Raw genomic sequence first — 27,238 nt, forward strand, 5'->3', positions numbered from 1 at the left:
AGAAAATGTGGGATTTTATTCAGCTGTATCAGTTGCATAGATAATCCTAATGCCCTTCCCTATACTACAAATACTAAAATTCTGTGTGATAGAACCCTGGCGGCTAAAATAGAACCATAGCACTATGTTTGTGCAGTGTGAATGGACCCCTGCCGGAAAAGTACTGTCACTCAATACTAATGGCTGTTGCCTCAAAGAGAAACTCAAGACGACTCAGTGGAGCAACATTTTAAGGTAAGAATAGCTCAGAAGAGTAATCTTCCCCTTTGCATGCTAGGTTACTTTTGGTTTTCATGTAATGAGGAAGGACATGTTTTGCCTTTTGTCTCTGGGGCAAATGTGAAGGGCCTTTTTTCCAGTGTTGTCTTAGATCCCCCCCCCCCCCCCCGCCTGTCTTTTGTCTTTCAGAGAATGCATCTTTAGAAATGGAAAGAAATGATAGAGATTGCTGGAGGAAGAAAGGGTCAGAGAAGCTGAACAGCAGTCTCCAGAGAAGCAGGAGATTCTGAACAGTGTAACAATTGAACTGTCTGGTTCTCCAAAAGATTTCTGACCCAGAATCAGAGAATTGTACTTGCTAGTTTTTTTAAAAATGCCCCTGCATTGTCATCATAACGATGACAATTATTCTGCATCATCATAATTAGAGCAGACACTGCCCACTCCCCTGCAAAACCTAACTTGGCAATATGCCAACCAAAGTGTTTTCAAAGCATTGGCTGGGACATTGCCAAGTTGCCAAAGTAGGGGGTTTTTTTTGGAGGGGAGGGGTCACTGTCTGCTTATGAATGTATATGTAAAGTCTCAACAGTTAGCATATCTGAAGTCCAGCTTATGATTTTTTTAAATAAAAAATAAAGATTTCTACCTCAATTCTTACTGCTTGATGTATAGTTCTTTTTATTTATTTATTTATTTATTTAAAACTTTTGTATCCCGATCTTCCCTATCTCTGTAGAGGGACCCAGATCGGCTAACAGCAAGGATCCAATGCTAACAATGCAATCTAAAACATCGTACATCAACAATGAATTAAAATACATATAGACTAAAATACATAAAAGCCAGTTCGTCACGATAAAATCATATCCCACTCAGTCGGCATATGTGGTCGATAACTTTAGTCAGTTGCCAGTCTCCGCCATCATTCTGGAAATGCCTCATTCCATAGCCAGGATTTCACTAGCTTCCTGAAGGTCAGGAGGGAGGGGGCAGATATGATCTCAATTGGGAGAGAGTTCCAAAGTTGAGGGGCCATCACAGAAAAGGCCCTGTCTCCCGTCCCCACCAGATGCAGTAGCGAGGGTGGTGGGACCGAGAGCAGGACCCCTCCAGAAGATCTTAACAGACTTGATGGTTCATAGGGGAGAATACATTCGGATAGGTAAACTGGGCCAAAACCGTATAGGGTTTTGTAGGTTAAAACCAGCACTTTGAATTGTGCTCGGAAGCTAATTGGTAGCCAGTGGAGCTGGCGCAAGAGAGGAGTTATGCACTCCCTGTACCCCACTTCTGTTAGTAGCCTGGCTGCCGAGCGTTGGACTAGTTGCAGCTTCTGGGCAGTCTTCATGGGCAACCCCACTTCGAGAGGGTTGTAGTAGTCTATACGGGATGTAACCAGAACGTGGACCACCGTGGCCAAGTCAGAGAGAGAAATCTTATGAATTCTCCTTTGTTGGATTGATGCTCCTTCATTCTCTTCTAAGCACACAAGGGGGACAAAGTTGGTAGTGGGGAAGAAGAAAATGACAGACAACAACAACAACTTTATTTTTGTACCCTGCCTCCATCTCTCTGAAGGGACTCAGGGTGGCTTACTTACCAATCAACATAGTTAAAATATAACACACAAATACATAAGCAAAAGCATAAAACAAAAACATTATAACAGAATATAAAAGCAACCATCGAACCAACAACCAATGGACCCAAAATATAATCATTTTCTTGGCATGGGTGGGTGGACTGGTGCAAATCAATTGTGAGGCTAGGACAAGATCTTCACCTTTACTGTGGTAATGATTTTAGTACAATGGCATACTATAAATTGAACAGCTAGTTAGAAATAACATAAAAAGTGTCGATGCTGCATATTCAATACAGACACAATTGACAGAATGTGCTGGCACTTTTGCATTAACTTTCCACCTCTGTGCTCAGAAATCCAAAAGTTTATGAAACAATGCTATGCCATTACATATTCTCAAACCTACTGAAAATTTTAATTGTGTTTACTTTGAATGGGAAGTGTTTATTATATTTCTATTTATTCATCTTTATTTGGAAATATGTATAAATGTGTTTTGTCTATGTTGTTGTGCATTCGTTCAGTCGTCTCCGACTCTTCGTGACCTCATGGACCAGCCCACGCCAGAGCTCCCTGTCGGCCGTTACCACCCCCAGCTCCCTCAAGGTCAGTCCAGTCACCTCAAGGATGCCATCCATCCATCTTGCCCTTGGTCGGCCCCTCTTCCTTTTGCCTTCCACTTTCCCCAGCATAATTGTCTTCTCTAGGCTTTCCTGTCTCCTCATGATATGGCCAAAGTACTTCAACTTTGTCTCTAGTATCCTTCCCTCCAGTGAGCTGTCGGGTTTTATTTCCTGGAGGACGGACTGGTTGGATCTTCTCGCAGTCCAAGGCACTCTCAGCACTTTCCTCCAACACCACAGCTCAAAAGCATCGATCTTCCTTCGCTCAGCCTTCCCTAAGGTCCAGCTCTCACATCCGTAGGTTACTACAGGGAATACCATGGCTTTGACTAGGCGGATCTTTGTTGCCAGTCTGATGTCTCTACTCTTTACTATTTTATCGAGATTGGACATTGCTCTCCTCCCAAGAAGTAAGCGTCTTCTGATTTCCTGGCCACAGTCTGCATCTGCAATAATTTTTGCACCTAGAAATACAAAATCTGTCACGGCCTCCACATTTTCTCCCTCTATTTTCCAGTTGTCAATCATTCTTGTTGCCATAATCTTGGTTTTTTTGACGTTTAGCTGCAACCCGGCTTTTGCGCTTTCTTCTTTCACCTTGATTAGAAGGCTCCTCAGCTCCTCCTCGCTTTCGGCCATCAGAGTGGTGTCATCTGCATATCTGAGGTTGTTAATGTTTCTTCCAGCAATTTTCACCCCAGCTTTGCATTCATCCAGCCCCGCACATCGCATGATGTGTTCTGCATACAAGTTAAAAAGGTTGGGTGTTTTGTCTATAGAATTGTTTTAATGATCTGTTTTTAAATCATTATAAGCCACCTTAAATCCCAGTCTAGGAGAAAGGAAGGGTATAATTCCAACAAGTAAATAAATACATATTATTGTAATTTGTGTTACCCTATTGAACTAAAAACATCCTGGAATGGAGATGGAAAATCCCAATTCATGATTTCATTTTTCCCTTATCACTGTTTTGAGCTTTGCCCTGCTCATAGTTTCTGCTGTTCATTACAAAGTACTCTAGAAAAGGGTAGGGAAGACAATGATAAGGAGGAGACATATGGATAATAATGTTGTTGTTCATTCGTTCAGTTGTTTCCGACTCTTTGTGTCTTCATGGATCAGTCCACGCCAGAGCTCCCTGTCGGCCGTCAGCACCCCCAGCTCCTTCAAGGTCAATCCAGTCACTTCAAGGATGTCATCCATCCACCTTGCCCTTAGTCGGCCCCTCTTCCCTTTTCCTTCCATTTTCCCCAGCATCATTGTCTTCTCTAAGCTTTCCTTTCTTCTCATGATGTGGCCAAAGTACTTCATCTTGGCCTCTACTATTCTTCCCTCCAATGAGCAGTCAGGCTTTATTTCTTGAAGTATGGACTGGTTGGATCTTCTCCCTGTCCAAGGCAGTCTCAGAACTTTCCTCCAGCACCACAGTTCAAAATAATCTATCTTCCTTCGCTCCATGAATAATAATAGTAATGGCCAATATTATTTCTGCAAAAAACGTTTTTCAAATTACACTGAATTCTATTGCAGGAAAGGTATGTTATGATGTTATTTAATAAAGACAAAACATAATTGACTACAATCAGTATCAAGACTTTTGATCTCTGACTCCTATCTTAGAGATGTACTGATGTTAGCGTCTAGACCAGTGGTTCTCAACCTGTGGGTCCCCAGGTGTTTTGGCCTACAACTCCCAGAAATGCCTGCCAGCTGCTAGGATTTCTGGGAGTTGAAGGCCAAAACATATGGGGACCCACAGGTTGGGAACCACCGGTCTAGCGCATTAATGTTAGATTATAATATTTACCTGCTTCATGTTTGAGTGGTCCGCCAGAATAAGCAGGGTTAAAGGTGCCGTCTTCTTTACCTGACCTTAGGAGAGGGCTTTGTCTATCTACTATTAGGCTGCATTTTTCTCTTCCAGAGGTCCTATTATGATTTTATTTATTTATTTATGACATTTATATGCCCCCCTTCTCACCCCAAAGGGGATTCAGAGCGGCTGATAATATATATATATACATACAGTATATTATATTATTAGCATAGTACAATATCAGTATTAAATATTACTACATTGTACTACACCATTATACTGTGATACTATTAGTAATATTACATGTAATATAAATATATAATTATAATATTGTATTATTATTAGTATTATATTGCATTACGTTATAATATTATGAATATTACATGTCTATACAATACTAGCTGTCCCCTGCCACGCGTTGCTGTGGCCCAGTCTGTTGATCTGGAAAATAAAGTCATGAGAAAGTGTTGGTTTCTAATATATGTGATTTCTTTATGCTTGTGGTTAAATAGTATTTCTTGTTGTTTCTTGGTCAGTGTTGATGTGGAGATTGTCTGGTTTGCCCATCCTGGAACATGTAACATATCATTGTCCTTCTTTAAGGGTCCCTTTCAAATCTATGATATTATATCTGTGTGTGTGTGAATCATATCTATCTCTATCTATCTATCTATCTATCTATTTATCTATCTATGGCTGGATGGCTCTTTGTCAGGAGAGTTTTCTTGCCCTGATGAAGGGAGTTGGATTGGATGGCCTTAAGTATTTTCTGTCGGTCATGGGGTTCTGTATGGGAAGTTTGTCCCAATTCTGTCGTTCATGGGGTTCAGAATGCCCTTTGATTGTAGGTGAACTATGAATCCCAGTGACTACAACTCCCAAATGTCAAGGTCTATTTCCCTCAAACTCCATCTGTTTTCATATTTGGGCATATGGAATATTTCTGCCAAGTTTGGTCCAGATCCATCATTGTTTGAGTCCACAGTGCTGTCTGTATGTAGGTGAACTACAACTCCCAAACTCAAGGTCAATGCCCACCAAACTCTTCCAGTATTTTATGTTTGTCATGGACATTTGGTTCAATTCCATCGTTGATGGAGTTCAGAATGCTCTTTGATTGTAGGTGAACTATAAATCCCAGCATCTACAACTCCCAAAAGACAAAATCATAATTTTTGAGTGATGGTCACTCCTTGTGTTATGAGACATTTTGTTGCCAAATTTGGTGTGATTTCGTTCATTGATTCTTTTGTTTTTAAGGTACTCATTATGCACAGAGCATTTTTATATATATAGATATTATATTTTAAAGCTTTTATTCCTTTATTTTATCTCCCTTCTAAATCTAGAAAGAGAAATTGATTAGAAGGACGGTTCTTTATCTAATAGTCTGTAATGTTGGAGGGTATGTACCTGGCTGCATAGCTCAGATAGCAACTAAATAACCATGATGAGATAGGAGCCAACATGGTCATCTGGTGGACCTGCATAGACATGTTGGGTTCTGCCGGAGACTGGGACTATTTTGCAATGGATTTGCTGCTGTTCCTTCACCTTCTTCTAAATATGTAGCCAGATACATGCTCTCCAACATTTCACAGATGGAAACTGGCTCAAATGTGGCTAAGCAACCTCTGGCCATGGTAAAGATAGCAAAGTATTGTCGAAGGCTTTCATGGCTGGAATCACTGGATCGTTGTAGGTTTTTTCAGGCTATATGGCCGAGACATTCTCCCCTGACGTTTTGCCTGCATCTATGGCAAGCATTCTTAGAGGTAGTGAGGCTACCTCTGAGGATGCTTGCCATAGATGCAGGTGAAATGTCAGGAGAGAATGCCTCTAGAACATGGCCATATAGCCCAAAAAAACCTTCAACAACCCAAAGATAGCAAAGGCTATTAATATGGATGTAGGGAAAGCTTAGCAATTTGTTTTTTGTTTGCGGGCAGTTCTAGACTGCCTTATAATGCAGTTCCGTGCCATTAAATTGCATTAAATTGCTGATAGGCTGTTAGGAATTGTGGGAGTTGAAGTCCAAAACACCTCGATGGCCCAAGTTTGCCCATGCCTGATCTGCACTGGTCTACACTGGTCTACACTGACCATATGGCACTGTAGATAGGACCTGAGCCTACTGAATTCTGTCCCCTTCTCTTCCATATTGCTGAATTCATTGTGTGCAAAATATTTTTGTAGTTGTAACTAATTTTGCAACAATTTAAGTAAACGGAAGAGTATGAGGAGAACGTGGAAGGAAAAGAGAGAAACAGATGTTTTAAAAAGAGTAGAAATTGTGGAAAGGCAGAGAATTAAGCAAGACTGTCCCTGCCCTATCAGGACAATTGGAGTGTGTGCAGCTGGGCATTGGTAGGTCTGTGAGAGTTCATGTTTTTCCTTTATAGTGATTATTCCAAGATAGATGTATTCAGTATCTAGCAACATAATTGAACTACATCTTTTTCTTGGTGTTATGATGGTGCTGTGAGTTTAAAATGTGGAATGTATATGGTTAGTGTCCTTTAAAAAAATCAGGTGGACAAGGTTTTAGGTTTCATTTTGCTCTAACTCAGTGTTTCTCAACCTGGTGGTCGGGACCCCAGAGGGGGTCGCGAGGGGGTTGTCAGAGGGGTCGACAAAGACTATCAGAAAACACAGTATTTTCTGTTGGTCATGGGGGTTCTGTGTGAGAAGTCTGGCCCAATTCTATCATGGGTGGTGTTCAGAATGCTCTTTAATTGTAGGTGGACTATACATCCCAGCAACTCCAACTTCCAAATGTCAAGGTCTATTTCCCCAAACTCCACCAGTGTCCACCTTTGGGTATATTGAGTATTCGTGTCAAGTTTGATCCAGATCCATCATTGTTTGAGTCCACAGTGCTCTCTGGATGTAGGTGAACTACAACTCCAAAACTAAAGGTCAATGTCCACCAAACCCTTCCAGTATTTTGTGTTGGTCATGGGAGTTCTGTGTGCCAAGTTTGGTCAATTCCATCGTCGGTGGAGTTCAGAATGCTCTTTGATTTTAGGTGAACTATAAATCCCAGGAACTACAACTCCCAAATAACAAAATCAATCCTCCCCAATCCCACCAGTACTCAAATGTGGATATAGTGAATATTTGTGCCAAATTGAGTCCAGTGAATGAAAATGCATCCTGCATATTGGATATTTACATTACAGTTCATAACAGTAGCAAAATTACAGTTATTAAGTAGCAACAAAAATGTTATGGTTGGGGGTCACCACAACATGAGGAACTGCATTAAGGGGTCACGGTATTGGGAAAGTTGAGAAACACTGCTCTAACTTATCAGAGAAGCAGAAACAATTTGTAGTGGATGAATGCTGAACAAAGGAGAGGGGAAGCAGATATGTTCAGTTGCATGTATCACGGATGTGACTATATAATTTTTCCGCTCCCTGTTTTGCGCAAGTAAGACTAGGATCTAAAATTACCAACTTCAACCTTGCTTCAGGGTGACAGTAGTTTTGGCTTCTCCAGACCTCCCATCAGGCTGAGAATTAAATGACAATGAAGTTCTGGTGTTGCTGAACATCACTTTTGGTTTCTTTTTGGCTGTTTTGGGGTGGCCCCGTAAAGCAGCTATTATGGTCAAAACTACTGCACTGAGGCTGAATGTGCACTGCCATATAATTCAGTTTCAGAATGCAGATTAATTGCGATTAACTTGATTATATGAGTTTATACTTCCATATTTTTAATTTTTTAAAAAAAATACAATGCAACTGTTTGGTTCGCTTCTGACATGATAAATAAATACTTCCATATAATCCAGTTAATCTGAAGTTGCATTATATGGCAATGTGGGTACAGCTTGAGGATAATTTTTTTCAGATGAAGAAACCAATTTTTCTTCCAGAAAATCAATTTCCAATCCCTACCTTAGACAGTCTGCATTTGAAGCACTGTAGAATGAGAGCCAACTTTAACTGCCAAGGCTCAATGCTATGGGATTTGTAGTTTGGTAAAGCATCAGCATGCTTTATCAGAAAAGATTGAGGACTTTGTAAAACTACAACTCCTACGATTCCATAGCACTGAGCCATGGCAGTTTAAGAGGTGTCAAATTGCATTAATTCTGCTGTGTAGATACATCCATACGACATCAGTTAGGGCAGTGATTCTCAACCTGTGGGTCCCCAGATGTTTTGGCCTTCAACTCCCAAAAATCCTAACAACTGATAAACTGTATGGGATTTCTGGGAGTTGTAGGCCAAAACATCTGGGGACCCACAGGTTGAGAACTTCTGAGTTCTGAGTGACATAACTACCTAAGGGTGTTGTGTAGGTGTTGTGTAAGTATAGCAAATATGTTACTTAATTTATAATTATTGTATATTTACTAACTTGTGACATTTCCTGCCTCAAAGTATTGTCGAATGCTTTCATGGCCAGAATCACTGGGTTGTTGTGAGTTTTTGGGTTGTATGGCCATGTTCCTGAAGCATTCTCTCCTGACGTTTCACCTGCATCTATAGCAGGCATCCTCAGAGGTTGTGAGGTCTGTTGGAAACTAGAAAAATTGGGTTTATATATCTGTGGAATATCCTGTCTCAGGTGTCAAAATAATTAGTAACTTTGGGTGTTTTGGCCTCTGATAGAGACAGCTTGATGCAGCAAAATGTTTTAGGCTGGCAATGGACTTTCAGAGCAGATGTTTGAAATGTGATCATCCAGATGTTATTGACTTGCAATTCATATCAGTTATAGACAATGTCAATATGAGGTGAGAGTTGTAGTGGAACAATAACACCACATGTTCCTCTTACCTAGAGTAGAGTTCTTCTGTAATGGATAAATACTGATGTTCAAAATGTGGGCTGAGATATTTCACCACTGAACTGTGGTGGTGGCTAGGCCTTAGAGCAGTGGTTCTCAACCTGGGGTCCCCAGATGTTTTTGGTCTACAACTCCCAGAAATCCCAGCCAGTTTACCAGCTGTTAGGATTTCTGGGAGTTGAAGGCCAAAAACATCTGGGGACCCCAGGTTGAGAACCACTGCCTTAGAGACAATGTGTTTCCATCATAGCTTCTCTGTAGAAACACATGGCAGGTTTCTATCTCTGAGTCACAGCAATCTCGTTATTTATCATTTATTTATAAGGTGATCAATATATCTATCCCTTCTGGTGTTACTCAGTGTGGCATTACGTTTTGTTGAAATTTGCATCCTCAACGACATTCTAGGCAAGGCAGTTGATGAAATGCATGCAAATGGGGGAAAAAAATGATAAATAACCCATTTTCTTTGTGCCTATGGATGAAAGAGATTTTTTTTGCTACCTGTGCTGAGACTAAAAGCCAGTTATAAATTTGACTGCAGACTCCTGAACTTCTGACCTATATATTTGCTAGTGCGATTTTGCTGGTTGTTTTTTTTTCCTGCCTCCTCCGCTCCTGCCGCAAGAACTGGAACAGTATGTCTCCTCAAGGGGATGATAGGCCTTCCAGTACTGCCTTCCTCCTTCAGGCAGCACATCCACCTGTGCATCCCATCCTGGTGTAGTATTATTCTACACAGTGGTAAGAAGGAAAAGAGCCCCCTTCCATTGTTTTTCTCTCCCTTCCCCAGTTTCCCAGCTGGGCTCGTCGCAGGGTTGACTTCAGCTTCCGAGTTGTCAGTTCTGATTTTTCAGAGGCTTTTGTGAAAGGGCTGGGGGAAGGGATGCTCTGCTCAGTTCTTCTGCGTCTCTCTTCTGCCCTGTTTTCTGTTGATAAAGCTGGCAGAGGATATATCTGTGTATGTGTGAGCACGTTCTCTCCCCAGGCTTGTTGGTTCAGTCATTGCATCCCATCACTCCCAACGGCTCTGGTGCATGGACCAAAACAGAGCATTTGAACTCTCTGTGCCATGAAGGGTGATGTGCATTGGTGGAGGATGGGTGTTCCTCTGCATTGTTCACAGCTGCCATCGTTTTCTTGCACAGCTTCCCTTACTCAGCACCAAGGATGTGTGTATGCATGTATATATACATATGCATATACATTTACATATACATACTCGGCTTTAAAAAACGGTCCGGATTATTCACTGAGAAAACTGTCAATTTTGTGATTGCTCTTGAATCCCCAGTTAGCCATAGAAGCACACTAGGCAACCTTGGACAGGTCACACTCTCTCAGAGTGCATCTACACTGCAGAATTAATGCAGTTCGACGCCACTTTGACCACCTTTGCTCAGTGCTATGGAGTCCTGGGAGCTGTACCTTGATGAGACAGTAGAAAAGACTAAAGACATGGACCCCTTTATGCTGCCATACTAATGTAGTTTCAGAATGCAGTTTAACTGCATTGAATTGGATTATATGAGTCTACATTGCCATATAATGCAGTTACACTATATACAGAAATGACATTATATAACAGTGTAGATGCCTCCCTTATGAAACTACAATTCCTAGGATTCCTAAGGGGCATTTTTGGGGAGTTACTATCAGAGATTCATTTCCTGAAGTAATTTTTCTGTGTTGAAACTTTTAAGACTTGTAACCCAAATGTTTTTAAGATCGTTACTCTAACGCAACCACAAGCTTTTTATACCAGTATTTTACTGAAACCATTAAGCATTTGTACCTGAATATTTCAAGCCTGTTCAATAAACGTTCTTGTTATTTTTATCAACTTATACCAGCTTCATTGTGAATACCTTTGTGGTCAAAGTGTTATTCAAGTCAGCTTTTAACAGCCTCTAAGAAAACTATAGTGACACAGAGTGTGTTACTGAACAACCTCTCAATAATACATCAGCCTGTTTATTATTAATATGGTGGCAGCGGAAATCTTTTGAAGAATCATTTTAAGCCTCTCAGTTCCAGTGGTTCCCATTTCCTAACTTTTAAATAGGCAGTTGGTTCAGCAACCATGCTCCCTCTATATTTTGGTGAGCTAGTCTGTAGTGGAGGTGTCATCGTTATAATTTGGTTGAGCAGCATTGGGATCATTTTATATACATTTCCCCATATATACATTTAATTTAAAATCTTCTCTACTACTCCATATAATGCAGTTCCTTATAAGACAGTGTAGATCCAGCCTATGACTCTGGAAATTAGGTTTTGAAACTCTGGTCAGCCATGGAAACCCATTGGGTGAATCTGGGCAAACTATAAACTCTCTGCAAACCTACTATGAAAAAAATTCCAAGAAACTCTAGTGATAAGGTCTCCTTAGGGCTACCATAAGTTGGAAATGACTTGAAGGTAAGCAACAAGGTGGTTTGTTTCCATATACCATGTTTGGGAGGGTAACAATCACATGTCTTGTAATTTATAAAAGGTTCTCTGCCTGTTACCCTTTAATTAATTCTTTCTGGCCTTAGGTGCTAATTAGTTCCTGCCTTTAGGTAAATATGTTTCAGCACACCTATAAGTTTATATGTACATTATCTTTATGCCACCCCAAGGTATAAGTTCAAAACGCATTGTAGCTAAAAAATGAATGATAAAAAGGGTAAATAAAATAAATTAAAAGTAGTAATATTTAAAAACAAAGCAATGGCTGGATCTACAATGTCATATAGTCCAGTTTGAATCTGCTGTGTAAACCCAAATAATAGCATTATATGACCGTGTACTGGGAAATAGAGGGAGAAAACGTGGAGGCAGTGACATACTTTGTATTTCTAGGTGCAAAGATTACTGCAGACGCAGACTGCAGCCAGGAAATCAGGCACCACTTACTTCTTGGGAAGAGAGCAATGTCCAATCTCGATAAAATAGTCAAGAGTAGAGACATCACAGTGGCAACCAAGATCCGCATAGTTAAAGCAATGGTATTCCCCATAGTGACCTACGGATGTGAGAGCTGGACCATAGAGAAGGCTGAGCAAAGGAAGATAGACGCGTTTGAACTGTGGTGTTGGAGGAAAGTGCTGAGAGTGCCTTGGACCACCAGAAGATCCAACCAGTCCATACTTTAGGAAATAAAGCCCGACTGCTCATTGGAGGGAAGAATAGTAAAGGCCAAGATGAAGTACTTTGGCCACATCATGAGAAGACAGGAAAGCTTGGAGAAGACAATGATGCTGGGGAAAATGGAAGGAAAAGAGAAGAGGGACCGACCAAGGGCAAGATGGATGGATGGCATCCTTGAAGTGACTGGCTTGACTTTGAAGGAGCTGGGGGTGGTGATGGCTGACACGGAGCTCTGGCGGGGCTGGTCCATGAAGTCACAAAGAGTCAGAAACTACTGAATGAATGGACAATATGACTGTGTAAATCCACCCAATGAGAGTAAAAACATAGCCTGCAAGATTTATGCCTCCATACCCAATTCAGGATGATACCCCCCCCCCTTTTCCATTAACTAGCATAGCTGTCAAAGGGATCATAACAGACCATAGAGTTGTATAAGCGTGGGAGAACCATAGTGCCCACTGAGCCAAAAGAGACATAGATCTGGCTGTCACATGGTATCAACACCTCCTAATTCCAATGATTTTTGAACTCAGCTTTTTCAGCAATGTGTTGAGTCTCTGGCATTTCAGTGTGTGGTCCCAATGTTTGCCCTCAAGGGTCTGTGCCCAAGTACAAAACATACTCATGCCATGTCGTTCATGAAAAGGACTTACACGTCCAGATTTATTGCAGTCTTTTTTTTTTAAAAAAATGTCTACAGCAGAAGGTTTCTCCCCCCACTCCCCAATGCATGAGTTTTAAAGCTGTGATTCATATTCATGTGCGTCTTTCCTAACTGGCATGTTATTTTCATATTTCATGCCTGGATTCTTTGAGAATTGGCTTTTGGCAGAGCAATTGTTGTTATCTATCTCCATGTGGTTAGATGCAAGCATACCCAACTATGTATTGTCGAAGGCTTTCATGGCCGGAATCACTCAGTTCTTGTGGGTTTTTTCGGGCTATATGGCCATGTTCTAGAGGCATTTCTCCTGACGTTTCGCCTGCATGTATGGCAAGCATCCTCAGAGCATCCCAGCTCCAGCAGACCTCACCCTCTGAGGATGCTTGCCATAGATGCAGGCGAAACGTCAGGAGAAATGCCTCTAGAACATGGCCATATAGCCCGAAAAAACCCACAAGAACTGAGAGATACCCAACTATGTTTGAAACTGTGACTTTGGGTTACTTTGGTTGCTGCAGTGTTGGTGTGTCGGGGTATATTATTTTACTTGCGCTCTTCCTTCATTTGAGTCTCCAAACGTAAGTTATTTGTATGCATTATTCTACCAAGGGAGTAATCAGCATTTTGGTTTATATAGAATTCATGCATTCTGTATCCATGAATTGAACTATCCACAGCTTGAAAATATTTTTAAAGATGCCAAACAGCAAACTTTGATTTCACAATTTTATTTAATCATAATATTTTACTATTTCGCTGTATAACTTGAACAAAATTGAACTACAAGGTGTCCTGGAATCAATCCCCAGCAGGCATGTTGCCGGGGGGGGGGGGGGGGGTGCTTAGGGGGCTTCAGCCCCCCCCCCCCCGAAATTCTCATGGTGGTCCGCGAGAAGGCCTTACTGGTGCATTATTTAAACTGTTATGTTTATTCATATCATGATCTGATCACCATACTCAATATATCCCATATGCATGAGGGTATTGGGGTAAAGATACAAAAGGTTTGCTAGGGTAGATCCTCAGCCCTCCCCCTGAATCAAACTCAGCCCCCCCCCCCCGAATCAAAATCCTTGCTACGGGCCTGATCCCCAGTAAATACCAAGAGCTTGCTGTATGTTGTACACAAAATATTCAGCCAGTCTACACAATCCTGCTAATAGATGTGGATATAGGGGAGAAGTAATGGGGCAAATAAGTGATTGATGTATAGTTCATATCCAAAATTCCTTTTACCAGTAAATAAAGATAATCCGAATTATAATTCTGCTACCTTGAAAAAATAGTATCACAGACTGTTGTCCACAGCTGTGTTGTCCAACCTTTTGGTTTCCCTGGGCCATATTGGAAGAGGAATCATTGTCTTGGGCCACACATAAAATACATTAACACTAACAATAACTGTTGAGAAAAAAAGAGCTATGCCTAATTTTTGTGATATTCATCACCACAGATAACCTAAAAAAGCCCTTGTATAATAATGCCAGTTAAGTATCACCCTGTTTGGAGGGTCTTTTAAAAAGTAGATCTTCTGGCTGAATTATTTGCAATTATATTGTGAATTGTAGATAATAATCCCATTATTTGTGGACATAACACGCTCTGGTTATTTCATGTCATTCTGCTGTTGTCCGCAAAGTTCATGCCCAAGAACTGTGCAATGGATTTCCAAAATATTCACAAAAAAATCTCATGTTTTAAGCCAGTGGTTCTCAATCTGTGGGTCCCCAGGTGTTTTGGCCTACAACTCCCAGAAATCCCAGTTTACTAGCTGTTGGGATTTCTGGGAGTTATTATTATTATTATAATTATAATTATTATTATTATTAACTTTATTTATACCCGCTAACATCTCCCGAAGGACTCGGTGCAGCTTACAAAAGGCCAAGGCTGGTGGGGATGAGGGACAGGGCCTTCTCGATGGTAGCCCCTCGACTTTGGAACTCCCTGCCATTAGAGATCAGAACTGCCCCCTCCTTCATGACGTTCAGGAAACTAACAAAGACCTGGTTGTGGAATGCGGCATTTGACAACTGATTTAATTCTTTGCCCACATGAAAGGAGGATGATGAATGGGATTGTGATGGTGTCGGACGATTTGGCTCTTTTAACTGGGATGATAATGTTTTAATGTGTATGGTGCTGATATTTTAATCGTGTAATGAAGTGGCATTGTGTTGTTATTGTATATTTTTTGTATGTTAACACATGTTGTGAACCGGTCCGAATCCCTCTTTGAAGGTGAGAGGGTCGGTATATAAAACCTCGAAATAAATAAATAAATAAATAAATAAGGCCCTAAATAAAACACAACATAACAAATACAACAATAAAACTCATAAAGCAAAACAAAAAATTAAAGCAATAACAATAAACATTAAAACAATAACACCACGATGCATTTAAAAGTAAGGCCGGGCCAAATGTAATGGATAAAATTTAAAAGTTGAAGACCAAAACATCTGGGGACCCACAGGTTGAGCAAAATAAGCAAAATAACAATTTTTGTATTGGGCTGTATTCATAGCTATCTTGGGCTGCATGTGGCCCGTGGGCAATGGGTTGGACAAGCCTGGTCTACAGTGTTGTCGTTATGTGTCTTCAAGTTGTTTCCGACATATTCACTTAATGACCACATGTTAATGGTGAATAGGATCAGAGCAAGGCCATTCCTGTTCCTCTTTTCTACTTCTCACCCTTTACATCTGCAGCCCTGTTTTCTTCCTTATCACTTACTGAGCTACCTTGTTCCAGAGGAATGCATGCAACGATTCTTGGATTATTTTAAAAGAAATACTAGGCCAAGGGTAGTATGCACCCAGAGGCGGCCCTAGGTAATTTTCAACGGTAAGCAAACAGTATTTTGCCCTGCCCCCCCCAACCAATCACTGATATATATTTTCTGTTCGTCATGGGAGTTCTGTGTGCCATATTTGGTTCAATTCCATCATTGGTGGAGTTCAGAATGCTCTTTGATTGTAGGTGAACTATACATCCCAGTAACTACAACTCGCATATGTCAAAGTCTATTTTCCCCTAAGAGCGCCTCAAGAGCGCCCCTGGGCAAAATCAACTATACTGCGAATGCTTACTTTGTGTAATGGGTTGAGCCGCCCCTGTATGCACCCAGAAAGCCACAGGTTGACCACCTTTGGATTAACTAGTACAGCAGGCAGTTGCAAAGCAGAAGTGAATGGCTGTTATTAGAGAAGATGTGTTCAAAGAGGAGACGTTGGAAATGTGGGGGTGTTTCTGTTATAGCTTCACTGAGTAATATTGAAGAAATTATTTGCATCTTTCTGTATGAAAAACAGATTGCAGATCATGTGGATATTTTGTAAAAAGCGGTGTGTTGGTGGTAGATATATTGGGGAAAGGTTAATTAACAGACTGTGATGTTTACTACAGAATAGCTGCATAAACATTAAAGGTGTTTATTGGACCCTATTACGTCTTTTCAAAACCAGTTTAGATGTTAATTTAGATCCTTGGTGCAGTTTGCATGTAGTAAATATGTACTCAACTAGTGTATAATAGCAATGATCTTTTTTCGTTTTGGAGAAATAACCTTCTTTCAAGAAGAAATCACTCCTTGAAGTGCCACGCTAACCACATGTCTGGACTTTGACACCAGGGAAAGGTCTCTAGGTGCCTGACATGAAAAACAAAGGGCAACAGGCATGTTATGTCGGGAGCCAAACCTGTTGCTAGGATGAGGGAAAGGAGGGCCACCATCCATCTGCTTTCCCCTGTGTTTGCTTCGCTTGAAGCAGCTGAGCTTTTTGGCAAAAGGAATTGGTAGTAGTTTGTATGAAAATGAGATGCAGAGCCGAACATTTTAGTCCCAGCTGCTGCATTTGGAATATTTGTTAGTAACTAACTACGTTAGAGAGCCAGTGTGTTGTAGTTGTTTCAGTGTTGGGCTATGATTGTGGAATTCTGGATTTGAATCCACACTTGGCCATAAAAGCACTGGGCGACCTTTGGCACGTCATGATCTCTTAGCCTTAGAAGGTGGCAAGTGCAAGCCCCATCTGAACAAATCTTGCCAAGAAAACCTGGCAATTGGTTCACCTTATAGCTGTCATAGGTCACAAACAATTTGAAGGCACACAACTACTAAATTATATGAAGCAATGAAAAGATTCAGTTGCAGATTCTCTCTCTTTCTTTCTCTCTCTCTCATCATTGGTGTGTGCATCATGCTGTTCCCAATATCCAAGTCGCTCATAACAATGAAGTTTTGATCCAAGCATTGCCACATATGTTGTTGCCATGTACATGTTGCAAAAGAAACAGTGATGGTGGCAAAGACTTATGAGAGACAGCTTCAGAGTCCGACCTTCACATTTACCAGGGTTAGAAGGACAGGACCTCTGTGAAAGTGAAAAATTGTGCTATACACACACACACACACACACACACACACACACACACACACACATATATTACCTCCCAGCTCTCAGGGAGTTTTTACGGTATTCTAGCATTACTCTGTGGTCAATTTCTGCTGGAAGCTCACCATAGAATCGTACTAGAGGACCTATAGATTCCCAGGGAGAACATTTTAGTCAAATGCCCATAAGTTAAACCTGTAAATGTATAGGGCCAATTATATTTTGTAACGTGTATTCTTCCCTGTCATCCTTTGTTCACTCTTATTGAGTGTTCTGCCTTGGTGCCCTTGGCTTTAGGGAGTTGAGTTGAATCTGCTATTATGTTTGGGTACTATTGTTGCCTGCAAAGTGTCCTCTCTCCTTGTTTCCCAAACATAACCACTTGTAATTGTGCACAACATGAGGAATGGGGGTGGGCAGAGAGACCACATGGTCCCACATCATGTGCCTTACTATCTAACACAGGGGTCCTCAAACTTTTTAAACAGAGGGCCAGGTCACAGTCACTCAAACTGTTGGAGGGCCGGATTATAATTTGAAAAAAACATGCATGAATTCCTATGCACACTGCACATACCTTATTTGTAGTTCAAAAAACACTTTAAAACTATACAATAATTAAATTGAAGAATGATTTTAATAAATATAAACTTATTAGTATTTCAATGGGAAGAGTGGGCCTGCTTTTGGCTGATGAGATAGGATTGTTCTTGTTGTTGTTGTTTGCTTTCAAGTTGTTTCAGACTTAGGTTGACCCTGAGTGAGGGCCGGGTAAATGACCTTGGAGGGCTGTATCTGGCCTGCGGGCCGTAGTTTGAAGACCCCTGATATAACATATAGACCTTTCAGGAAATCTATCATATTTCAGGAAATTCTGATGTTTCTTAACATTCTTTAGACCAGGAGTCCTCAAACTAAGGCCCAAGGACTGGATACGGCCCTCCAAGGTCATTTACCCAGCCCTCGCACAGGGTCAACCTAAGTCTGAAACGACTTGAAAGCATACAACAACAATCATATCTCATCAGCCAAAAGCAGGCCCATACTTTCCGCTGAAATACTAATCAGTTTATATGTGTTAAAATTGTTCATTTTAATTATTGTATTGTTTTTAAGTGTGTTTTTTGCACTGCAAATAAGATATGTGCAGTGTGCATAGGAATTTATTCATGTTTTTTTCAAATTATAATCCAGCCCTCCAACAATTTGAGGGACTGTCACCTGGCACTCCGTTTAAAAAGTTTGAGGTCCCCTGCTTTAGACAGTAGATCTTGACTTAATATATGTCCTATGTGTTTCCTTGAACTAGGGGAAAAAAGTTGAGGATAATGGAGAGCCTTCGTCCATGGTCTGGGTCCATTTTCCTTGTCGTTCAGATAAAATTAACTCATGATTTTAGAGCTGAGTGGGAAGAGCTCCCAAGGAAAAACATGTGGCACCAACCTGGCATTTGTGAACCCTCCTGTTGATAGAAGTTAGAGAACCAGCTGCATCCGATTGTTTTGGATTAGTGTTTCTCAATCCTGTGTCTAAAAATGTATGCACTCAGATGCTTATGGCATGTTTTTGAAGATGTTAATTACAGAGGAGCTGTCAGGAGATGATTTGTGTTTACAGTTGCTGGACCTGTGCACTATAGTTAGATGTAGTGGAAAGGATTGGTGTATATGTTTAGCTCAGGTCTGCTAACAGACGCCAAGGTGTTACAGAACTTTCCTCTTCCGTTATTTAACTTTCCAACCAAGCTGGCACTCTCCCTCGAACGAAGCGGCGAGCGTATGAATGTTTGCCTGTGTGCTCTTGATACAGTTGTATGTCTATGTGTGTATGGAGCCAGGAAGAGAGAAAAGAAAGAAAACATGAGCAGGAAAGCATGTACATGTGTCCCCAGGCCAAATAAAATTGGCCAAGTTCCTAACTACAGTTACACTCAACCTTTTGTATGTATGTGTACCTTCTTAAGGGAAACGTGAGGTCCTGCTTCCCTCTAGATTTTATGTGTGTTGGTTAAGCATGGATACTAACTTCTGATCTACTTCAGTTTCCTATTGTATTTGGTTAAAAGACCTAAGCTTCTCCTGGAATATAGATGGGAAATCAGATATAGACTGATATTTATAGGGTTGGATATTCCCCCCCTCCCCGGTGCCCTCCCCACCTCTCTATAGACTGCGTTGGATGATCTTGTGGGTTGAGTTAGGTTTTAATAACTATTTGTATTGGTTTTTAGCTTAGATTTTAAAATTTGTTGAAGTTTGAAGTGTATAGCCCCTTGGGTTTGATGTGAATGTACGGGACTGGGTTCCATGTTGTGATCTGGTCATCGACTATAATAAACTTTACTTATTTATTTGGAGTTTATTTGGGTTTGCAGATAGATTTACTTCTTCCTAAGAGTAGCAGAAAACCATAAATTTAGAACAAATATAATAACTTTATTGATAATACAAATATAGATTTTTTATTTATCGTGTCAGGGGCAACCAGACAATTGTATTACATTTCTAACAGAACAAAAGAAACAAACAGACAAAACAACGTTTGCAAGCTTGGTAGTTGATTAAATGTCCTTTGACCAGTATCTGGCCACTTGGAGTGCCTCTGGTGTTGCCTCAAGGAGCTCCTCCATTGTGCATGTGGCAGGGCTCAGGTTGCATTGCAGCAGGTGGTTTGTAGTTTGCTCTTCTCCACACTCTCATGTCATGGATTCTACTTTGTTGTCCCACTTTGTTGCGCCTTTCAAGTCGCCCAGTTTTCTGTGTGCCTAGGGGGGAGTCTCTCATTTGGTACCAGCCATTGGTTGAGGTTCTGGGTTTGAGCCTGCCACTTTTGGACTCTCGCTTGCTGAGGTGTTCCAGTGAGTGTCTCTGTAGATATTAGAAAACTATTTCTTGATTTAAGTTGTTGACGTGCTGGCTGATACCCAAAAAAGGGATGAGCTGGAGATGTCACTGCCTTGGTCCTTTCACTATTGGCTGCTACTTCCCGGCGGATGTCAGGTGGTGTAATATCGGCTAAACAGTGTAATTTTTCCAGTGGTGTAGGGCGCAGACACCCCGTGATAATGCGGCATGTCTCATTCAGGGCCACATCTACTGTTTTAGCATGGTGAGATATGTTCCACACTGGGCATGTGTATTCAGCAGCAGAGTAGCATAGCGCAAGGGCAGATGTCTTCACTGTGTCTGGTTGTGATCCCCAGGTTGTGCCAGTCAGCTTTCGTATGATATTATTTCTAGCACCCACTTTTTGCTTGATATTCAGGCAGTGCTTCTTGTAGGTCAAAGCATGGTCCAGAGTGACTCCCAGGTATTTGGGTGTGCTGCAATGCTCCAGTGGGATTTCTTCCCAGGTAATCCTCAGAGCTCGGGATGCTTGTCTGTTCTTAAGGTGAAAAGCACATGTCTGTGTTTTAGATGGATTACCCTTTATTAGAAATGCCTGAGACCAGAAGTGTTTTGGATTTCAGACTTTTCAGATTTTGGAATACTTGTATCTGCATATATGTATATAATGAAGCTCAAATCTAAACATGACATCCCTTTTTGTTTACATATATACACCTTATACACATAGCCTGAAGATTTTTTTTTTTTGCTACATACATATGTTTGTGTACATTGAACCATCAATATTTCAGTTGCCTGTGTGGAGTTTTGGATTTTGGAGTATATTGGATTTTAGGATTCTGGATAAGTGATGCTCACAATATTTTTTTTAAAAAAAAGGTTTTATTCCACACTAAAATCAAATGATACACTGAACAAAATCTAGTGCTTATATAAAAAATAAGATAAAACAGTAATAACAGAATTCTGGTGAAGAAGTGGATGCTGAGTCAGACTATGAACATTTGCAACTCATTGTGCCTTTTGGAGAAAATGAATGAAACAAACACATGTTGACATCAGAAGCGGAAAATATTTTCCTTCTCCAGATACTTTGAACTCCTTCAATCCCTTATTATTGACTGTGCTGGGTGGGGATGATAGAAATAGGAGGACTAAACATTCAGAGAGGTTTCTAATCCTTGGTTTACATGAATGAATGTAGAGCTTTAACACATAAATTTTTTTTAAAAACAGGCAGCTTGTCTGAAACTCAAGTGGAAACAAAAGCCAAGCAATACAATATCTGTTCTTCAGTGCATCTGTATTACAGATTTAATGCAGTTTTACACAGTTTGTGTGCATTGTCATTTTTAGAAGGCTTTTCACAAACTACAATTATTACATAGCATTGAGCCGTGACCATTAAAGTGGTGCCAAATTGCATTAATTCTATTATATAGATGAGACATAGGCAGACTTGGGCCCTCCAGGTGTTTTGGACTTCAACTACCACTATTCTTAACAGCCTCAGGCGATTTCCTTTTTCCCCTTAGCTGCTTAAGCAGAGGCTATTAGGGATTCTGGGAGTTGAAGTCCAAAACACCTGGAGGTCCCAAGTTTGCCCATGCCTAATATAGGTGCACCCCATATGCAGTGCTTAAAAGTGTGTTGGGCTCACTGTGGGAAGAGAAAACAATGTGAACCCTGTTTCAAGAGATATGTCATATGTAAAGGTGTTCCCCTGACATTAAATCCAGTTGTGTCCGACTCTGGAGGTTGGTGCTCATCTCCATTTCTAAGCTGAAGAGCCGGCATTGCCGTAGACACGTCCAAGATCATATGGCCGGCATGACTGCATGAAGCGCTGTTACCTTCCTGCTAAAGCAGTACCTATTATTCTACTCACATTTGCATGTTTTCAAAATGCTAGTTTGGCAGAAGCTGGGGCTAACAGTGGGAGCTCACCCCGCTCCCCGGATTTGAACCTGCAACCTTTCGATCAGCAAGTTCAGCAGCTCAGCGGTTTAACCCTGCACCACTGGGGGCTCCATTTCATATGTACCCAGGTTCTTTGATCAATACAAAAACTTCCTTCTTATCTCTCTTCACTACATCAAAAGGAAAGTAGCATCTTTCTCTCTCCTTGATGACTCATCCAAGCAGGGTTTAAAGGTTCCTGTTCACCAAAGACTTTCCAGTGGTTGTGATCTTTGCTTATCTCTTTCAGAAATGCGCTGGCAGATGGGGGAGCAGGTACGAGGTCTTGACGCACAGGCCGAGAGTCGGCAGCAGCTGCTCCAAGATGTGGCTGATTTCTTGCGCCGGAAGGCTGAGGTGGAGCAGGAATATTCCCGAGGATTGGAAAAGCTGTCTGAACGCTTCTCAGCTAAGATTCGTGGCTCCAAGGAGCACCAGAACTTCAGGTATATCATCCCTTCTCTGCCGTGGCACCACAATTTTGGAAAACCCTTCCTTTTGGGGCTCAATTGGTGCCAGCATTTCTGCTTTTTTTTGTGAACAGAGAAAAAAACATGGTTGTTTAAAAACTATGTGAGGGTCCTATTGACTTTAAAGCCCCACCTTGCATAGAGCTTTAGTTCATTTTAAACCATTGTAATCCGTTTAATCTATCTTTTAGTTGTTTAACTAAAAGATGGATTTTAAAGATGGATTTTGTTTAACTAAAAGATGGATACTTCCACTTGGAGTCCCCCAGGGTGAGAAAGGTGGTATATAAATACTGTAAATAATAATAATAATAATAATAATAATAATAATAATAACAATAATAATAAAAATTAACTGTTTGATATGTTTTTATCTTTTCAGTTTTTTTAAATTATTTATCCCACTGGTATTTAGAATTTGTTATATTGGATTTATTGTACGCTGACCAGAGATCTTCAGATAAAGGGCCAGGCATTAATATTTAAATGAATGAATGAATAAATAAATGGATGGCTGCCAATATGGGAACACAAGGAGCTTCTTCCTGCTGAGACAGGCTTTTGGTCTGTCCAGCTGAGCACGTTTGGCAGAGATTGACAGTGGTTCCCTGGGATTTCAGACAGAGGACGTTCCCAGCTCTACTTGGCGATGCCATGGGCTGAAGCTGAAGCCTCTAACATATCAAACATGTGGACTTCCTCGAACTCACTGAGGTCTTTGGGGTAGCATCATGAGACCAATGGCTCTGAAGACAACTAGGAGTATTGTTAGGCAACAAAGGCTTTATCTCATAAGGGTGGTAATAAATCTTAATTACATCAGGATAATTGTATCTTTGGCAGCGATTTTTCACGTCGCCTTGTGTTTCTGTCATTGTTGCATTGCATTTCCATCATTTAATGCAGTGGTTCTCAATCTGGGGTCCCCCGATATTTTGGCCTACAACTCTCAGAAATCCCAGCCAGTTTACCAGCTGTTAGGATTTCTGGGAGTTGAAGGCCAAAACATCTGGAGACCCACAGGTTGAGAAACACTGATTTAATGGGAAACACTAGTTACAGGCTCTGATATTTCTGTTCGACTATTGTTGAATCACTATAATGATTATTTCATTCCACCACCGTGATATTCCAACAGTTACAGGGTGTGAGTGCACATGGCTCTCCTCTTCTCCCTATCTCTTTCCCAAATTTATTTATTTATTACTGGCATTTGTACCCTGTCTCTTCTCAACCCCCGAAGGGGGACTCAGGACGCTTACATTAGTAACGGTGCAAGACCGCTGCATCACAATTACAATAATATAACACAATCAAATACAAAACAATCATTAAAACCAACATTAATTAAAACAATAAGACAAAGTCACAATGTCATCTGCTGCAACGCCATTCCAGTCAATGTCCATTATGGTGCGAATTACGACTACTGCCTGAAGGCCTGGTCCCAAAACCACGATTTTAATTTTTTTTCTGAAGGCCAGGAGGGATGGAGTTGATCTTATTTCATTTGGGAGTGCATTCCATAGGTGGGGGGCCACAGCCGATAAGGCCCTGTCTCTCGTCCCCACCAAACGCATTTGCGATGTTGACGGAAGCAAGAGCAGGGTCTCCCCGGATGATCTTAGGTTGCGAGATGGGACGTGGTGAAGTCACTCCACTTCCAGTGTCCAAATAGGACATACCGGTGTACAGGACTAATGTTTCCTTATTTTTCTTAAATTGTTGTTTTGCCATAATTGTGTAATAGTGCTGCCAAGTTGGGTCACAATTTTGACAGCCCCCTCTGTTTGTGAGAAGCATTGAAACTGTACAATTGTGAGATGTATTATGTGTTATGTAGGGTGGATATGGATAGAAAGGTGGGGTTTTGTGAAGCAGTGTGGAAGACTGGTTGTGGGAATGTGCATCACTGACCATAATGCAATTGGAGATAAGGTGTGAAAGTGATTGTTTGCATACTGCTGTTTCTCTGTTTGCTGAAGCTAGGCAGTTGCTGTGGGCCAACAGGCTGATGTGATAAAGCCACCAAATTTGTGACATTAGAACCTTGCCTCAAAATTGTGTAAGGCAGATTTTGAGTGCCCCTGAGAAATGTAATTTTTAAAAGATGCTTCAAAAACTGCAGTTGGAAGGACATACAGTGAAAGAATGATAGTATGGAAGGAAAAAGCCAACTCCTGATGGAGTCTTAACCACAGTCCTCTTGGACTCTTTTTACAAAAAACCTTCATGATATTATTTATCGCAGATAAACAGATCATATATTTCATGTGTTGTATATAACATGGACTATTTTAGAAGCTGGACCCCTGTTTTGTTGCAAGCAATGCACTAGTGTGTATTCAAACTTAATATGCACACAAGAAGGATGTAAGCAGAACAGATAATAAACATATAGGTAAATAAACCCATCAGGAGCCATAATAATAATAATAATAATAATAATAATAATAATAATCCATAACAACAACAACAACAAAGATTCTGGCACAAATCAGTAAAGGTGGTCCCAGTGGTGATCGGCACACTGGGTGCAGTGCCTAAAGACCTTGGCCTGCACTTAAACACAATCGGCGCTAAAAAAATTACCATTTGTCAGCTGCAGAAGGCCACCTTACTAGGATCTGCAGGCATTATTCACCGATACACCACATAGTCCTAGACACTTGGGAAGTGTCCAAAGTGTGATCCAGTACAACAGCCAGCAGAGTGTCTGCTGTGGACTCATCTTGTGTTTCAAATAATAATAATAATAATAATACACTTTTTATATTCCGGATTACAGCATTTATATACATAGTCAAACATTCAATTCCTTTTACAATCATATATGATGAGACACACAAACGCATAGGCTTCTCCTTTCATTTCCGGCTTCTGGAGGTGGTGCTCATGTCTGGCTCTGGGAGGTGCTTTATTCCATTTTCAAGCCGAGGATCCTGCATAGTCACCTCCTGGTTGTGTAGCCGGCAAGATTACTTGAAGTATTTTTTTGCCTTTTTCAAAGCAGTAACTATCTATCTACTCACATTTGCATGTTGGCAGGAGCTGGAGCTGACAGATGGGAGCTCACCCTGTTTTGTGGATTAGAACTGCCAACATTTAGGTTAGCAGTTCATCAGCACAAGACTTTTAACTCACTGCACCACCTTTGTTCCAGGTTATTTGTCCCCTAATAAGCCAGAGAAATTGATCATGCATTTTTGTTTCTTCTCTGGCTAATTCACGAGGAGACAAGACAGAACTCCAGCTCTTTCCAGCTCTGCATTTTAGGTCACACAAATAGTGGGCCAGATGTCAACAGTTTGCTTGGAAATTCCCATACACGCAGAAGTGATTATTGAAAGTCCTCCAATGTATTGCTTGTCAGTAACAAGGCAGACCTCCAGAAGGATAAATGCCCTTTTGGCAATCTACTGAAAATCTGTGTTTGAATTCTCTGGTGTGAATATTTCCAAAGCAGAGGTGTGAATTTTTTGGTCCTCTTGGATGATATAGAATGGAGGCGCCCATCATTCCTTACCATTGATAATGCTGGTTAGAGCTCCCGTGAGCTGCAGCTGAACACGATCTTGAGGGCTACGCTACTCACACACAGCCCTTGGTCTGTTGTCAGTGATCTGTGTGCAAATGTGCTTGGCATAAATCTGACAGTGATTTATGATAACAAAATGAATGGTGTTTGTTCCTTTAAAAATAACCAGAATAGGTCATTGTTGTTCGTTGCTGCTTGCATGGTGCCATTGTTATACATGGCATATTTATTTAATTTAAATGTGGTATCCACTTATCTAAGAAGGATTAAATATACAGTACAACCCCTGTATCCGTATGTTCCAAGATACACACATACAGACATGGATACCTGAAACCATAGATAATAATATTTTGATAGTACTTGGTGAGAAGTATACATAAAATTGCAGTGGAGGACCTAGAAGGGGAATATTTTTTGTGTATGGGTATGTGAAACCATCAGTCTGCAGATAAGGGGTTTGTATTACACATATTAAAGGTTTTTAAAAAATAAGAAACTAATATATATATATGCGATGGATTTAAGAAAAAACTGACTCAAGATGTTCCATAGATGGTATGCCACACCCAAAAAATTAGGACTAATGTATACAAATATGAAAAAAAAATTGTTGGAAGTGCCATGACCTCAATGGAAGCTTCTTCCATATGTGGTGGACATGTAAAGAAGCTCAAATATATTAGAAGGGCATACACGAAGAATCCCAAAAAATATTGGGAATATTATTCCCAAGAAAATCTGAATACTACTTATTAAATATTACTGACTCAGATCTTACCTTGGACCAAAATAAAGATACCCTATTCACCTACATCTCAACTGCAGCAAGAATATCATATGCAAAACTTTAGAAAGTGGACAAAACTCTGAAAGTAGGTGATTGGATAAATAAAATACAAGAAATTGGAGACATGGACAAACTAACGTTTTTGTTTTTTGTTTTTGAAGAAAAGTTCAGGAAGTCCAATAAAAGGGACAGACTGGTCATGTTTTGAGAAATATGTGAAAGAGAAGAGTATTTAGTAACGTGTTTATGATTCTATTATATTTAATACATTTATCTCTGTTTTTTTCCTTGTCTATGATTAAAAAGGAGTTTATAGAGGGAAATGAAAAATTTAATAATAATAATAAATAGTTAAATAAGTAATTACATAATTTAGGCGAA

General features: G+C 40.6%; 1 protein-coding gene across 4 annotated transcripts in view; it reads left to right on the forward strand.

Moving 5' to 3' along the window:
* ARHGAP4 (Rho GTPase activating protein 4) overlaps positions 1–27,238 on the forward strand; it is an 84,660-nt gene that overhangs the window by 8,625 nt on the left and 48,797 nt on the right. For all 4 annotated transcript variants that reach the window (XR_009630674.2, XM_060763188.2, XM_060763190.2 and 1 more), the window contains exon 2: positions 22,310–22,505. Coding sequence is in view for 3 of the 4 variants with exons in the window: in XM_060763188.2 (XP_060619171.2) it covers positions 22,310–22,505 (196 nt within the window). In the remaining variant the exon portion in view is untranslated. The remainder of the gene's footprint in view (positions 1–22,309; positions 22,506–27,238) is intronic.

The sequence above is a fragment of the Anolis sagrei genome, chromosome 2 (genome assembly GCF_037176765.1).
Source record: "Anolis sagrei isolate rAnoSag1 chromosome 2, rAnoSag1.mat, whole genome shotgun sequence".
NCBI lineage: Eukaryota > Metazoa > Chordata > Lepidosauria > Squamata > Dactyloidae > Anolis > Anolis sagrei.